This window comes from Saccostrea echinata, unplaced genomic scaffold (genome assembly GCF_033153115.1).
Source record: "Saccostrea echinata isolate AGI-Se365-2 ecotype Australia unplaced genomic scaffold, CSIRO_AGI_Sech_v1 ptg000045l, whole genome shotgun sequence".
In the NCBI taxonomy this organism is placed as follows: domain Eukaryota; kingdom Metazoa; phylum Mollusca; class Bivalvia; order Ostreida; family Ostreidae; genus Saccostrea; species Saccostrea echinata.
The window spans coordinates 1,865,580-1,879,561 of NW_026889794.1; the positions used below are offsets into that span (position 1 = coordinate 1,865,580).

The following is a 13,982-nucleotide window of genomic DNA, read 5'->3' on the forward strand; positions in this document are numbered from 1 at the left end:
GATCTAACAACATTATGATATTTTTTCCCCGACATCCCCAGAGTTGTTGGGTGGTCTTCAGTAATTTTTGCTACATAAATATCATATCGTCCAGCTCTTGTTACTATGGATAAAGGGTGGGCAATACAAGTCTCATAAATAAACAATTTATCTCTAGCAAGCAGCTGATTATGAATTCGTTTAAGGAAACATTTGTATAATTGATAACTAAAGTACTCAGTTTTAAGATTTGTCATATTGTCCCACAGTTCTGATTCTGATAAGAGGGCACTGTTTCATTCGCTTGCTTGTGTCACCTCACTCAATGAAATTCTAGACCAAAATGTATCAATTTATATTTGCACAAGCTTGAAGTTTTAAAACAGCTTGTGGATAAAAGCATGAATTCATATTTCAAAACCACATCAATGTTTCACAAAGAACAATTTTCTAATCAGTGCTCATATGTTGAAATAAAAATATAATTTTGATTCAAAAGTACACACTCAATGACACATGATATTGATATCATTTTTATCAAGTTGAACTTTACTTCTTTAGGAGTAGTTCTGATAGAGCAAGTACACGTAGGAAGCCGCGATGTCATTCATTTTTCATTATCCTCCCAATATTTTATTACAGACCACAAAGTATTTGGTTCTCTTTGGAGCCTCAAGTTAGCATTACAGTGATGCAATGAGCCAGAAGACGTCAACACGAGACTGCGTGTCCACAAGTCTGAGATACAGGAAATCAATATTCTGCTGATATTCGACAGTCCGAGCTAGTCTATACCCCCTAATCTATCAGAGATAGGTCTTTTATGTGGTTAATCATGAATGGAAAAAGCAAGTCCTCACTTTATTTGTAGTATTCGGGACCCACAGACATAAAAATCAATAGATCATAACTAAAATATGTAGGGTTCATGTCATTATTCTCACATGAACATGAACAGTAGAGACATCTAATTAGATCATCACTTCATACATTAAGTTTGAGAAAATACTTCAAAATATTCATGCTTTGTATAGTAAAAAAAAATTCTAAAGAAGTGCATGTCAGAGGTCAGAGGTCAGGGCAAATTGAGGTACACCTTTATAGAGACATTTTCAAAGATTTCTTTTGCAAGTATAAAGGGAGAAGACTTCCTTGAGGGAGAAACAAACTGACTGATAAAAAGACTGTGGGGATGAATGAAAAATAAACAGTAGAACATCTAGATGGATACCTAGATAAACAGAGCTGGTTTTAACTATAATACACACTAGAAACACAAAACATCACCATGCTAATGCCTGTAAGCAGTTTTCACAGATTCCTCTGTCTAAATTAATTCATTTTTTACACTGACACATGCATTTTATCCCGAGATAGGTGGAAGTCTGTATGTTAATGATTATCAAGTGATAGACCAATTTCATCATAGATTTCATCAAATAAATAAAGTGGGCAAATAAATCTAAAAACATGGAATTGTTTACTCTTCATGTGCCTATATTAACATTTAGGTCTGCGAGTCTGAAAATTCTCAGATGGTTTCATATTAACAGTATATTTCTCATAAATTTTTATCAAATAAATAATTATCAAAATCGTCTGGGAAATATACAGAATAACACAATCTTAACTTAACAATTTATACTTTCACATCATGAATTTCTATACAAATGATCAACATACTTGTTCATTCTTGGAACATGTGTGTCATCTGTTATAAACTTCTATAAATGATCAAAGTATTTATGCATTCTAATAATAAAACTGACTGCAAAAACTTAACTATTTCTATACAAAAAAATATTTGAATTTTTGGACAATTTTACAATTATTACTGAATAATGTTGCCTATAGGGAGACTTTTTATTTTTCACTTAAATTCCATGTGGTCGTTTGCAACAATTGTAGGAGTAGGGTGTACTCAAATTACCAATCAGTTATCAATAAAACAGTAGAATAATGATGTTTATATTTATTTAACATAATTCATTCTTCTGACTGGAAGAAGCATGCCATTATAATTAGGCATGCTCTTACTGCAGCATATGCAAGTTGATTTCTCCAAGATCATAATGGCATAATGAAGTGAAACATCATTATCCCAAACACCCTACCTGTACATGTATATCAAATACCAGGGATATGTCAAATATCAGGGATATATGTCAAATAAAAGGGATATGTCAAATACTTAATGATCTTTTGAAATGAGTCCTACCGGTATTATGAAATTGCACTTGATATCTTGAACCCTTGGATATCTCCTGACATGTTTGAAATATCCAGGTTTGCCTGTACTTACAGTGTAGTGTGACTGAAGGTCCTTCTGTAGCACCCATTGTCTTAGTTCTTCTAATCTCTCGACGACGTCAGACGAACGCGTCCTCAACTGTATGGCGTACTTAGCAGCCAAGGTCATCATACTAGAGTGGCACGCCGTCCAGTCCTTAAAGAAAATGTTTGTACATGTACTTCAGAAGTAAGAATTTAATATAGCTACTATATAACCATAAAATTTAGGGCATTTAATTCATATATGAATTATGTATTACTAGGCAACTAAATAAAGATTTGCAATATGTTCTTTCTATAGTTTAAATCAATACGTCTTCATCAAAAATTATTTTTATGATGCACATTTAAACACTATGCATGTTTTTGGGGTTTTTGTTTTGCAGCTCTTTCTTTTTTTTCCAAGCTATAACCATTTGTTTATTATGAGCATGAATCAACAGTTCTTACATAAGCATTTTATATATTCTTCATCGTAACAGGATACTTTTTTTTTTTATATTTCTAACAAGCAAGAGATTCCATCACACTTCAAGTTGTTCACTTGCCAAGACCTCCATCCCCAAAGTATATGGCAAATAATAGAGTTTCATCTGATGAAGACCGATTTGATGTTCAATGATAATAAAAAGGCTAAAAGCTAGCATAGCTGCTGATCTACTGAATAGAAGCACAGCAGGAAAATCTAATTAACATTTACAAGAGCTAATTATCATTAACTGAAGATGTTGGACAGGGTATTGTGTAATCGCTAATCAAATGTTGCCATATTTACTTTCTCTGGCTCCAACATAGCTCCCATTTTCTCCCTCCTCTTTTCAAGACATAACAAGCTCTCTGAAATTTCTGGGCAATTTTTCAACACGAGAAAACGAGGAAAACATCAACATGGTTTTATGGCCATTGATTACTTTCTGTATCAGGGGCATATTTTTAGTTACAAGTGAATGAAAAACATGACATCGATACAGATAATCCCTGATGCAACATCAAGACATCAATTTCGTGGGGGGGAAAGTTATTCACCCTGTAATGATTTTTCCATGGGGTAATTCTGCTCTATTTGTACACTCAGCTATTCTAATCCCCTTTATCTTTCAACGTCAAAGAAAATGGGATTTTTTTTTTTTTTTTTACATTGAATGGATTTTTTATGGGCGGTTACCCTTTTCTTTTTTTCTACAGACTTGCCCGATTTACACCTGCTTAAAATGAGAGCGCTAGACTTAAGGCTGGTGGTGTCAGCTGTACGCCTTTATCATGATCTTGTCTGAGAATTATTTTATCTTGTACTCTGTTGTTGATACTACTGTCTAAAATGATAAGCCCCCATAATTCCACTGCCTCTGCCCCCACCTCATACGAGCAAAAATCATGTAAAAACAGAAACAATATCAGTTCCAAAACATCTCACTCCTTGTCATATTGTGAACTGTAGAGAATTTGGATTGGAAATCAAGTTTATCTCTTAACTTCGTCTTTGATCTTTATAGAACAAATATGTTTCTTCCAGGGGTGTTAATTAACAAAGGGAGATAACCTAGTTCAGACTCATCCAACCTGCATGAAATTTGTTGGGGTTAATAGGTTCTAGAAACACTACAGAGTAAAGATGACCATAGTATCCATGAAAATAAGCACAACAGATGCTTTAGATCAATCAGATTTACTTTGGGGGGAGAGGAAATAATTTGAAAGGTACTGGTAGGTAGTTTGGGAGGGACCGTAATGAGATATGCTGCCACACATAAGATTGTGCTCCAACGCTGACTCAGCTAGAGACTTGGGGTTTGTGGGTATAGAAGGTTCAAATTCATTATTTCCCATCACAGAAATATCTAGCCTAATTTACAAAAAAAAAAAAAAATCTAAATTTAAAGTGACCTGAATGTATACAGAAAAGAGAATTGCCCCTTATAATTTTGATTGTAGACTTTGAGAACCACCTGACTGGATGTTTAGTGCATTAGGCTACAGCACCTGTCTAACGGGATCTCTGTTTATCACTGCCATTCTTCGGAGGCAATCCCCAAGATGTACATGTTTCATGTCAGCTAGGACTAAGGAGGTTCAAATAAAGTGCAAAATTTCATCTAATCTATCTGAATTGCATACCTAGCACTTGAGAAAGCATCTAATATGTTCCAATTTTTGCAATTGTTTTTTAGTTTATCTATTGGAAAAGTTTCCTCTTCAACATAATAATATCTCTTGCCTAGAATGTTTATCAACACGCTCTCCGGCAATTTTACCTCTGTAATGTAAAATCAATTCTAGAATATCTGCTTGCATGCTGTCCTGAAAAGTCCATTTTTTATGATAAAGATATGAAATGTCAATATAGCATTGACTATTTTTTCCGCAAGACCCCAGAGAGTTTGTTTTCAATGCCTAACATAGTACACTAAATGTGAAGGAATTGGTTCATCTAGTGATTAGCATAAGGGAGGGGCAAATTAACAGCAAACCTGGCATTAATTGCAAAAAATTATCCTTGGATTAGTTGATTATGGAAAAATACAGGCAACATGGGCATCTGTCATCAAAACTCATCAGACAGGAAAAAATGAGGGCGTCAACCAAAAAATACATTTAATAAACCACCACATATTTCATCAAGTTCCATGAATTGTGTGTCAACTGGCCTCAATATTTTCGACCTGAACTGTATCAAAATGCCACATTATTAATCCCATAATTTGGCATCTTTAATTGAATATCCTGTGCACAAGCACTGGATCAGCTAAACATAAAAACACTACACATACCTGTACCTATCACTAATGTTGTTACATGTGAGTCATTAACAGGTATAATCCCTCCCAAACACTCTATTCAATTATTATCAGGACCCCCCAATTTATTAGCAACTCTCGCCATTCTATAATCGTGACACTGACAGAAACCCTGCTTAAGTCCTGAACTTTAATACACAACACTTGCCAGAAATATCACAAACTCTGCAACCTGAAATATGCCTGAACTGATTAGTCCTCTTTACAAAATTAGGTCGAGTTTGAATTCATGGCTTGGTTTGAGCTTCTTTTTTTTTGAACAATGAGGAAAATCCATATGTACAGATAGTGCACAGTGGGTAGGATAAAAAGGGATCAGTTTGTGCTTTATGACATTTTCTATCCAAGCAGGGATGTTAAAATGTCATACAATACATATGGGATATGAACAATTATTGCACCTATTGCTGTGTTACTGAAATAAAAATGAATTTAACCCTTTATATTATTCATACAATATATACAGTTACCACCTCTAACCAGTTTGTATTGACATATGTTGCCAAGAAATGTTTTATATTTACTTAAATCTACTGTATACTCTCTGAATTAGAATAAATGATTCATATATCTCTAAGAGTAATTTTCTTGTCAAAGAAAGGGAATAGTCAATTATCTATGAATGGACCATTAAAAGCTTTATATATTGTAAGTACAACAATTAAAAGAATTCATTTTTGTCTGGAGTATACTCCTTATTGGACATACACATCACATGGACCCTGTCATACACCCAATGATGCTTTGAGTGTGGAGCTTATGATGGAGGAACTTCAAGATGGTTCTGCCAGACTCAGTCCCTCTTGGGACCTGCCCCAGAATTTTCTACACACACTAGACAGGCACAGCTATTTTCATTGTTTAATCAATCATCACCAAAATTAATTACACCTCCCCTAATTCCCTGCATGTAACAGCATGGCTGATCTCAAATTGTTCTCTATCCCAGTCAGCAAGTATTACGGTGGACTCAGTCTGGGAGGGGATTTCCATGATTTTATGTTTAAAAAATTAACTTTGTATCCAGAAATGAAATTGACTTTGGACTGTGAATTCCATGATTTTATGTTTAAAAAATTAACTTTGTATCCAGAAATGAAATTGACTTTGGACTGTCTTCAAAGGATGTAGGGAGAGAAGCACAGGATATTGTCACAAATTATCAGATTATTCCCTCGTTCAGACCATGAATTGAATTTACCATTTGGGCCATTAAAGGGAAATTTCTTGAATATTGGTCTAACAAAGACAAAATTTATCTGTAGCCTTAATATTGACAATAATCACATTGAAGAATAAATCTCGAGAGTTTAAAAGAAAATATCTTTCTCCTCGAAGAAAGGTAAAGTATGTCAGTAGCCGCACCGAGATTTTAAGAGAGCTTACTTAATCGGACTTCTTGAACTAAATGTGGGGAACCACAAAGAGTTAAGATTAAAATTTATCAGCTTTTAAACTTCAACAATACTTTCCTTCCACAAGTAAATTCCCTGAGAAGCCTTGAAGACACTGACTTTTCAATACATAAGAGTATATACCACTCACTGGGTAGAAATACTTCACATTTTCTATGGTTTTGTGGTTTTAATTTAAAATGTTTTGTGGAAATTGGAGATAAGAAGAGTGTTCTATACTAGTGCTATAGTCATCTCTCTGATTCAAGCCACATAATTATTTGTGTTTTACCCCTGATCTTATCTGCATTGGGTTACCCATGTAATTAAATTATCTGACCTATAAATATAATGTTGTCATTGACTGATGATCAAGATAAGTGTGTTCAGCAATGGGATATACATCTGTGTTAATTAAGGTCACCACAAGCACCTGTCATAATAATGACCTCTAGTCTTGTAAGTTCTACCGATCATTCCACAAACAACAGGGCCATTTGACAGCCCAATTGTCATTTCCGTTTCAAGTGAAATTAATTTTTCAAAACTTCTAGCAATGAAAAAGAAGAAGAGATCAACATAGTCATTATGAAATTCTTTCCTCAATAAAAAATTGATTTTTTTTTCTTTCAAAAAATCCTGTAAATTCTCATTCTGATATCAAAATATCATGAACAGTTCACCAGACTGAGCATGCAACCATAAAAATCACTTCTCCTGAATAAGTGGATTTGCATAATATTCTCATCAAAATCCTTCCTAATTTTTTTTTTCATTCCTCGAAATACTCATTTAATCAATACCTATGCAATTAAAGATACAACTCAACAAACACGCCAATGTGTAACTTGAGTGCCATAGAATTGTTACACAGACATGTATGAAAGTCATGCAGTATCAATTTAAAACCAACAATGTTTACCAGATACCCACTAAATATACCTATGTAAACTCAACATCTACTGTAAGTTGGGTCAGTAAATATTTTTGGCCCATCAAGTACAACTTTTCCTTTATTCTGGCGCCATTAGCCATTGAAAACTCTCCTTAAAATGCATTTAAGATGATCAACGAGAACTTGTATTTTTGTTTACTCCCAGTCTCTTCGTTAATTTTTCATTTGCACAATATGCAGCCAGTCTGTCTCAAAACGCACTGATTAAACAAAATGAAACAAAAAGGGTCTTGAATGTTAAATAGCTTGTTTTAGTGGGTATAAGTACTACTGTAAAGAAGTACCGGTAGCTTGAATGTCACATTTCTACCAGATTCAGTGTTACACAAGAATTGTTGTAATTAATAATTCTTTTTTTACCCTTCCTCTTCATAAAATTTTAATGACTTCACTCCTAAATTAAGAATTTTACTGCTTTCTTTGATCTAGAATGTAGATAAAATTTGTTCTTTCAACAGTTAAGAATGGCAAATACATCTCTCTCAAAATCATAACTTAAATAAAGAACAATTCTAGACCGCCAAATAATATCCTGGTATGGAAATTCGATTAGCATACATTTATTTACGATTACGGTCTTAGTATGGTACATGTAGATTTATATCACAAATGTAATTTGCTTTAACACATTATATCAAAAACTACAGCTTTTAAGTCCTAATAAAAATAATGAGATTTGATAAAGGGGACATCACACAATGCATCAACGATCACTTTAAACTGCAATTCAATACGACCATGAACCAGATCACAACAAAAAAAAAAGCATTCTCCCAGGTAACATTATGAATGGAAATAGTTGAGGAAATTGTGATGTATTTTACCAATTTATCATTGAAAAAATTCTTGTTCCAAATTTTTGTGTCTTGATTTACACAGGTGAAGCCACATGAAATTGGGATTAAATCATTTCCGAAGAAGATTCATCATGTACAAGTAACAATACTGTGTCATCCTACCTATTAGTCATTATATAACCCACTAGTGCATGCATTATCTATACTGATAAGAGATTGGTCATTTTCAGGTCAATTTACAGGTAGATTCTAATTTGACATATCAGCAAGACCCCCAGGGATTATTGGAGGGCAAAATACGAAGTGTGAAATGAAAATATTGTATTATTCAGCTGTCAACAGGTTTGGGCAGCAAATAGTTGTAAAACAGATAATAAATGATTTGTGTCAAACATAATAAGGTTATTAACACCTTGTCTCAAGATAAGGTAGAAGTAAATACATGTATGCATCAGCTTTGTCTATGTTAGCTAAACAAAGAGGACAATTACAGATTTTTAAAGAAGTCATTTTAACTTTGACCAACCCGAATGCAAATATACTTACTCTGCGAGTGTATGGTGGACTCAATAAGTCTATATTATCCTGTACTAATTTATCCCTAACAATCATTCTCAGCTGTGCCCGGGGGTAAATTGTCACCATCTCCTCCGGTCCGCCCCCTCCCACACAAGACATCCTGGAGGCGGTTCTCTGCGCCTCAACATTGGTAGAGTTCCGTCGGTTTGGGGGTCCCTGCTTCTCAGAAAGATTTGGTTCAATGACAGCTACATCTGAGGTCTCTAGAGTAAAGTACACAGAGGTCGCCCCCTCCTCTTTGATTTTGGTCACAGCCTGAAGAATTATTTGACGGTGAACTTCATTTGTTACCCCAATTGCATCCAAATCAGGTTTCCCGATTTGTTTGCATACTTCAAGCTCGTCATAACCATTGTCAATGAATGCCTCTGTATATATTTCCAAGCTGATTGACTTCAACCAGTCTCCAATAATGTTGTCAGTCATTTTTTAATCACATCCAATTAATTCCTCCGAAAAGATACACACCACATGTCCGCTACACAGACGTCACATCGAATGAAGTTTCACAGTCACATTGCGCTCTCTGAAATACAACAGTTTGCGCGCGCACCTCTCCGACGATTACTCCTTGCATTGGACCAATGACAATCGATGTACATATAAACAAAAGCACGTGTTGTACTTTCACTTTCTTTCTTTTTATATGCATTACAATAAAATGTGCACGTTATGGGGACTTTCTTGCAGTTTTTTTTTCTTTTTCTATGACATGTTAAGGTAGTATTCCAGTTAATTAAAAAAAATATCCAAAAGCAAATATTTTGGTTTTCCGAAATAATTTTTTCTATTACATATTTACAAGGTATTTCAATTGAAAAAAAAAATATGTAAAAAAAGATAGAACAGCCCTTGGGGCATGGACCTGGGTAAGGGGTTCTGTCTTCAAGCACTTTTGCCGTGGCCGCGTAGAGATCGTGTATTGATGAAAAATTTATCATTCTTTGTGTAGGAAGCAAAATTATTTCACTGACCGATAGGAACAATGCAATTTAAACAATATAGCCAAAATTTGATTACTATAGACATGAATCCCTCATGTATGCCTATTTTCGTATAGTTGTTGTTTCTGGCTCCCCCATATTTAAATGATTTATTGACTTTTTTTTAATAATTTACAATCCTTGTCCAAAGAGACGAAGACATCGCTGTTAACCATCTAATAATTTCAGAAATACAGCATTATCAAACGCACGTGTCCTTGGAGCAATGAATACAATATTGCGTCTTCATTGTAACTACTGCAAAGAGTCTGGGTTGATGTGATTGTTCCATCAGCTCGGTACCTAGGGCTTCGTATGGCTGAAAAAAGTCGCGTTTTGTTTTAAGCATATTTTATTGAGTAAATCAGAAGGACTGGAAAAAGACATCTTCTATTTGGAAGCTTAGTTGTGCAGCATGCTAGTCTGAGGAACAACTGTTGCTCAGAAATGCAGACACGACGAGCAACTGATTCCAAATTCTGTCAAAGTTTAGCTGGTGAACAAAAGATTGTGTCAATTTATGATAGCAGGCAATGCTTTAATTACAATTATATCTAAGACACTTAATTTTGTCAATACAGAAATTTTCATGAGAAGATATGCTGATAATAATTCATTATCATTCACTGAATCATTCAGGATAAGAGATTGTACATGACTCTAATTAAAAGGACAGATCTATAGATCTATCAAATTTAAATGGACACGTGTGGATCGTTATATTTATTAAACGATTTAACATCCCAAGAAATTCAAAGAAAAATCCAAAACAAATATAGAATAATGTACATGTAATTTCTTAACGAAAATTGTGAAAACAAGTTAAATACAGACTTAACTACATTTATTTTAGTTAAACGTTTCTTGGTTGTTAAAATTAAAAAAAAAAAAAAAACAAATATTGTTGCAAAAAAAGTTTCATCTTTATATTTTTCAATTTTCACTATCAGAAGTCATATTTATATAACATTTTCTTTAAATTAAAAGAAATACACTATTTTTGTCGTTTTTCTTGCTTTGCAGTTGCATGATACTAAATAAGTGCAAACGAGTATATTCCCTTTGGCTAAAAGAAAGGAGATGTTAACGATCATATATGTTTTCAGTTGTCGTCTACAGTATCTATAAATTTCATTTATGTTGGACAAGCTTTAAAGGGGGTTAATATAGATTCCCGGTCAATTTGTAAAATTATTTGCATGAGCAAGATGGTTAGATGCGTGAAAAAATAATTTCGAAAATGCCTTAACTTTTCGACACTTCACAGTAATCAAGAAGTTATCAGAAAAATGACGGTCTGAACCCAGTCCAAGAAATGGTCATATTTCACTACGGAGGGTAATACCTTACGTCCGCTTAAAATTTCAATTACCGGTACACCTCCATGAGGAGTTTCGCATGATTTTGATAAGTACTCCCAATCTCAATTATAGTAAAATATCTACTTTGAAGATATCTACTTTGTATATATCTAGTAGATTGTTTAATTTTTTAAATATCAATTAAAATGGGATCAAATTAGGGGAATTAGAGTTGTGCAGCACCAAACCCCAGTCTAAAAAAATATTACTATATTGATGGTCTATTCCAATTTCTACCCTTTATTTCACCTTCGCTAACCAAACCTGTGTTTCTGATCCGCTCCACTCCTCACAAACATGTGGAAAGCATGCGCGGATCTAGAGGGTGGTTGGAGTCCTTGGATTTTCAGAGTTATAAAATTTCTTTGTAAAGTACCGAAAAATATTACCTTGGACGCCCCTGGAAGCACGGACCCCAAAGTGAATTTATTCAGACTTGTCTTCCGCTATGCTTCCAACGTGGGAGAGTAGCGAGAACAACTCTGGATAGAGAATGGTCTTGAATATGAAGAAAATGGATCTTAAAATGTGACTTGTTCTAAACCCCCTCCCTCCACTCCACAAAATATATTGTTGTTCTTTTTCTTTCTTTCTTTCTTTCTTTTTTTTTTTTTTTTTTGCTTGCTTGTTTCAGAGTCAGAAAAGGGGGGGGGGGCTCTGGTCCCCAGCTTAAACACCCGACCCCAACCCCCGCCAGGAAACACGGACCCTCTTAATTTGGTATATGAAGGAAAGTGGCTTACCCAAAAGAAGATTTTTTCGTGTTTGGACAGGTTAAACCCCGTTAAAGTTAGTGAGCTTTGGTCATAAGTATATGAATGGCCATCTCCCTCCCCCTGAACTGATGGTTTGAGACCAGAATTTTTTTTTTTTTTTTTTTTTTTTTTTTTTTTTGGTGTATGATGCTATCGAATATTCGAGAACAAGTAGGCTTGACACCTTTAGATACAGGGTGTTTCATAATATATGTTACATTTTTAAATCTAAATATTTTTCTGATCATCATATTGCTAATACAAACCATATATCATTATTTATTACATTTTCAACAGTGAAATGCTGTAATTTTTTTATTTGAATAAAAGTGATATTCTCTCACAGTGAGAAAGGATACCAAAATGATTTTCTGTCACAGTGTGAAAGGATATCAAAGTAAGTAAAAAAAAAAAAACCTTTTATAAGATAGAGATAGTAACTAAACCGTCTTGCATGATAGAGACTAAAACCTCCAAATTCTTCCCAAATATGTTGCTAAAATCCGTGTTACAATGTTTTTCATTTTACAACTGCTAAGCTATGCTTCGCACTCGTGAAAATATAAAAAAAAATCCTGTCCCACTCGTGAAATAAATTCCATATCCAATTACAAAACATTGAATATCCTCTATAAACATCAAATCCAGCATTTTTATTCCCCGTTGAAAAAATTAAGCAAATTATAATCGTTTATTGTAAGACAAACATCGGCGTAATTTGAATATTTTTCGAAATGGATTGCCAAATTGATGATGAAAAATATTCCAAAAGAGATTTAAAAAAAAAAGTTGTAGGATGCTTATGGGGATCCTAGTAACAAAGTCTGAAAGGACTGGGACAATATGCAATAACTGAATTACAAACCGGGAACGACCTCAAGAATCGATTTTATTGGTGAAATGAAGACTCTAGATAGTTTAGCAAATTCATCAGAAAATTGTCAGAAAAAATGCTTTCAGAAATTGTTGCTGACAATATCAGCATTTCCGATGTATAGTGAACAAACTTGAAATGTTAAGTTATCAACATGAAATGTTTCAGTAATGCAGCGCCCCAAAGAAAGAGTTAGACCCTCGAATTTGCCAGATCTACATCCACTGGGTCCTTTGAGGTTCCTTAGAGACTGCATGGGTCTTCAATTCTACACCACAGATACTGAAAAAGAACATAAAACTTCAAATGAGGAGTGTCTCAGCAGAAGGTTTTAAAATTTCAAAAAAAAACAACAACAACAACAAAAAAACAACAACAACAACCAAAAAAAAAAAAAAATCAAACAAACAAAAACAACAACAACAACAACTTTCTCTTGTAGTTGATATAGGCGGAGATCATTTAAACCATGTGATATGTGAGCTATTCAATGAAAACGTGACGAAAATGACGCAATTTAGAAATTTTGCTAATTTTCATTGATAGTTAATAATTTATTCAAGATTAAATATTTGGGTTTGTAAGTGTATATAATGAATCTAATGGATACATGCATCAAATTAATAAAAATACTTGTCTCTTTCTTTTTCTTGTGATTGACAACTTGTACATTCAAAACGTAACATATATTATGAAACACCCTGTACCACAACTTCTTCAGTTTCGCAGCAAATATAAATGTGAAATCAAATTGAAACCTCCCTGCATTTCAACGAAAAAAAATTCAAGGTAACTTAGGACATAAAACAAGACAAGCTTGATTTATATTCGCAGAAAAATAAATTTATCAGCATGTCAGCGTTGTTTTAATTTAAACCAATCAAATCGCAAATCTGCATTTGTCTCATGTAATGGCGGCATCCTTGTTTATGCGGTGAGATACGTATGTAAGCTATATTTCCTAATTTTATCATTTATAAGAGCATAATATGTCTATGCTACTATGTATTCGACTAAAAGGAACCCCGATTTTTCTTTTATGGTGATTTCTGTCGCTTATAACATTTCGTTTGTGTGCAAATAATCACAAAATTAAATGGAACATGTATTTCTTTCTATAGGAAACTATCGTAATTTTAAGCATCTTAAATACTTAAAATCAACTAACAATGACCAACACTATACAACTTACAAGTAGTACTTCTTATTGATGACTAA

The 13,982-nt window shown here is 33.8% G+C and overlaps 2 protein-coding genes across 4 annotated transcripts in view; one reads left to right on the forward strand and one right to left on the reverse strand.

The window, feature by feature from the left end:
• Window positions 1-9,293, reverse strand: part of LOC133201746 (SAM and SH3 domain-containing protein 1-like) — a 40,607-nt gene extending 31,314 nt beyond the window's left edge. For all 3 annotated transcript variants that reach the window (XM_061337537.1, XM_061337536.1, XM_061337535.1), the window contains exons 1-2: window positions 8,759-9,293; window positions 2,282-2,425 (exon numbers count right to left, since the gene is read on the reverse strand). In XM_061337537.1, the coding sequence (XP_061193521.1) occupies window positions 2,282-2,425; window positions 8,759-9,217 (603 nt within the window). In that variant the 5' untranslated portion in view covers window positions 9,218-9,293. The remainder of the gene's footprint in view (window positions 1-2,281; window positions 2,426-8,758) is intronic.
• The window catches only part of LOC133201752 (tubulin--tyrosine ligase-like protein 12), a 232,685-nt gene that overhangs the window by 76,957 nt on the left and 141,746 nt on the right, over window positions 1-13,982 (forward strand). The gene's annotated exons all lie outside the window — the stretch shown is intronic.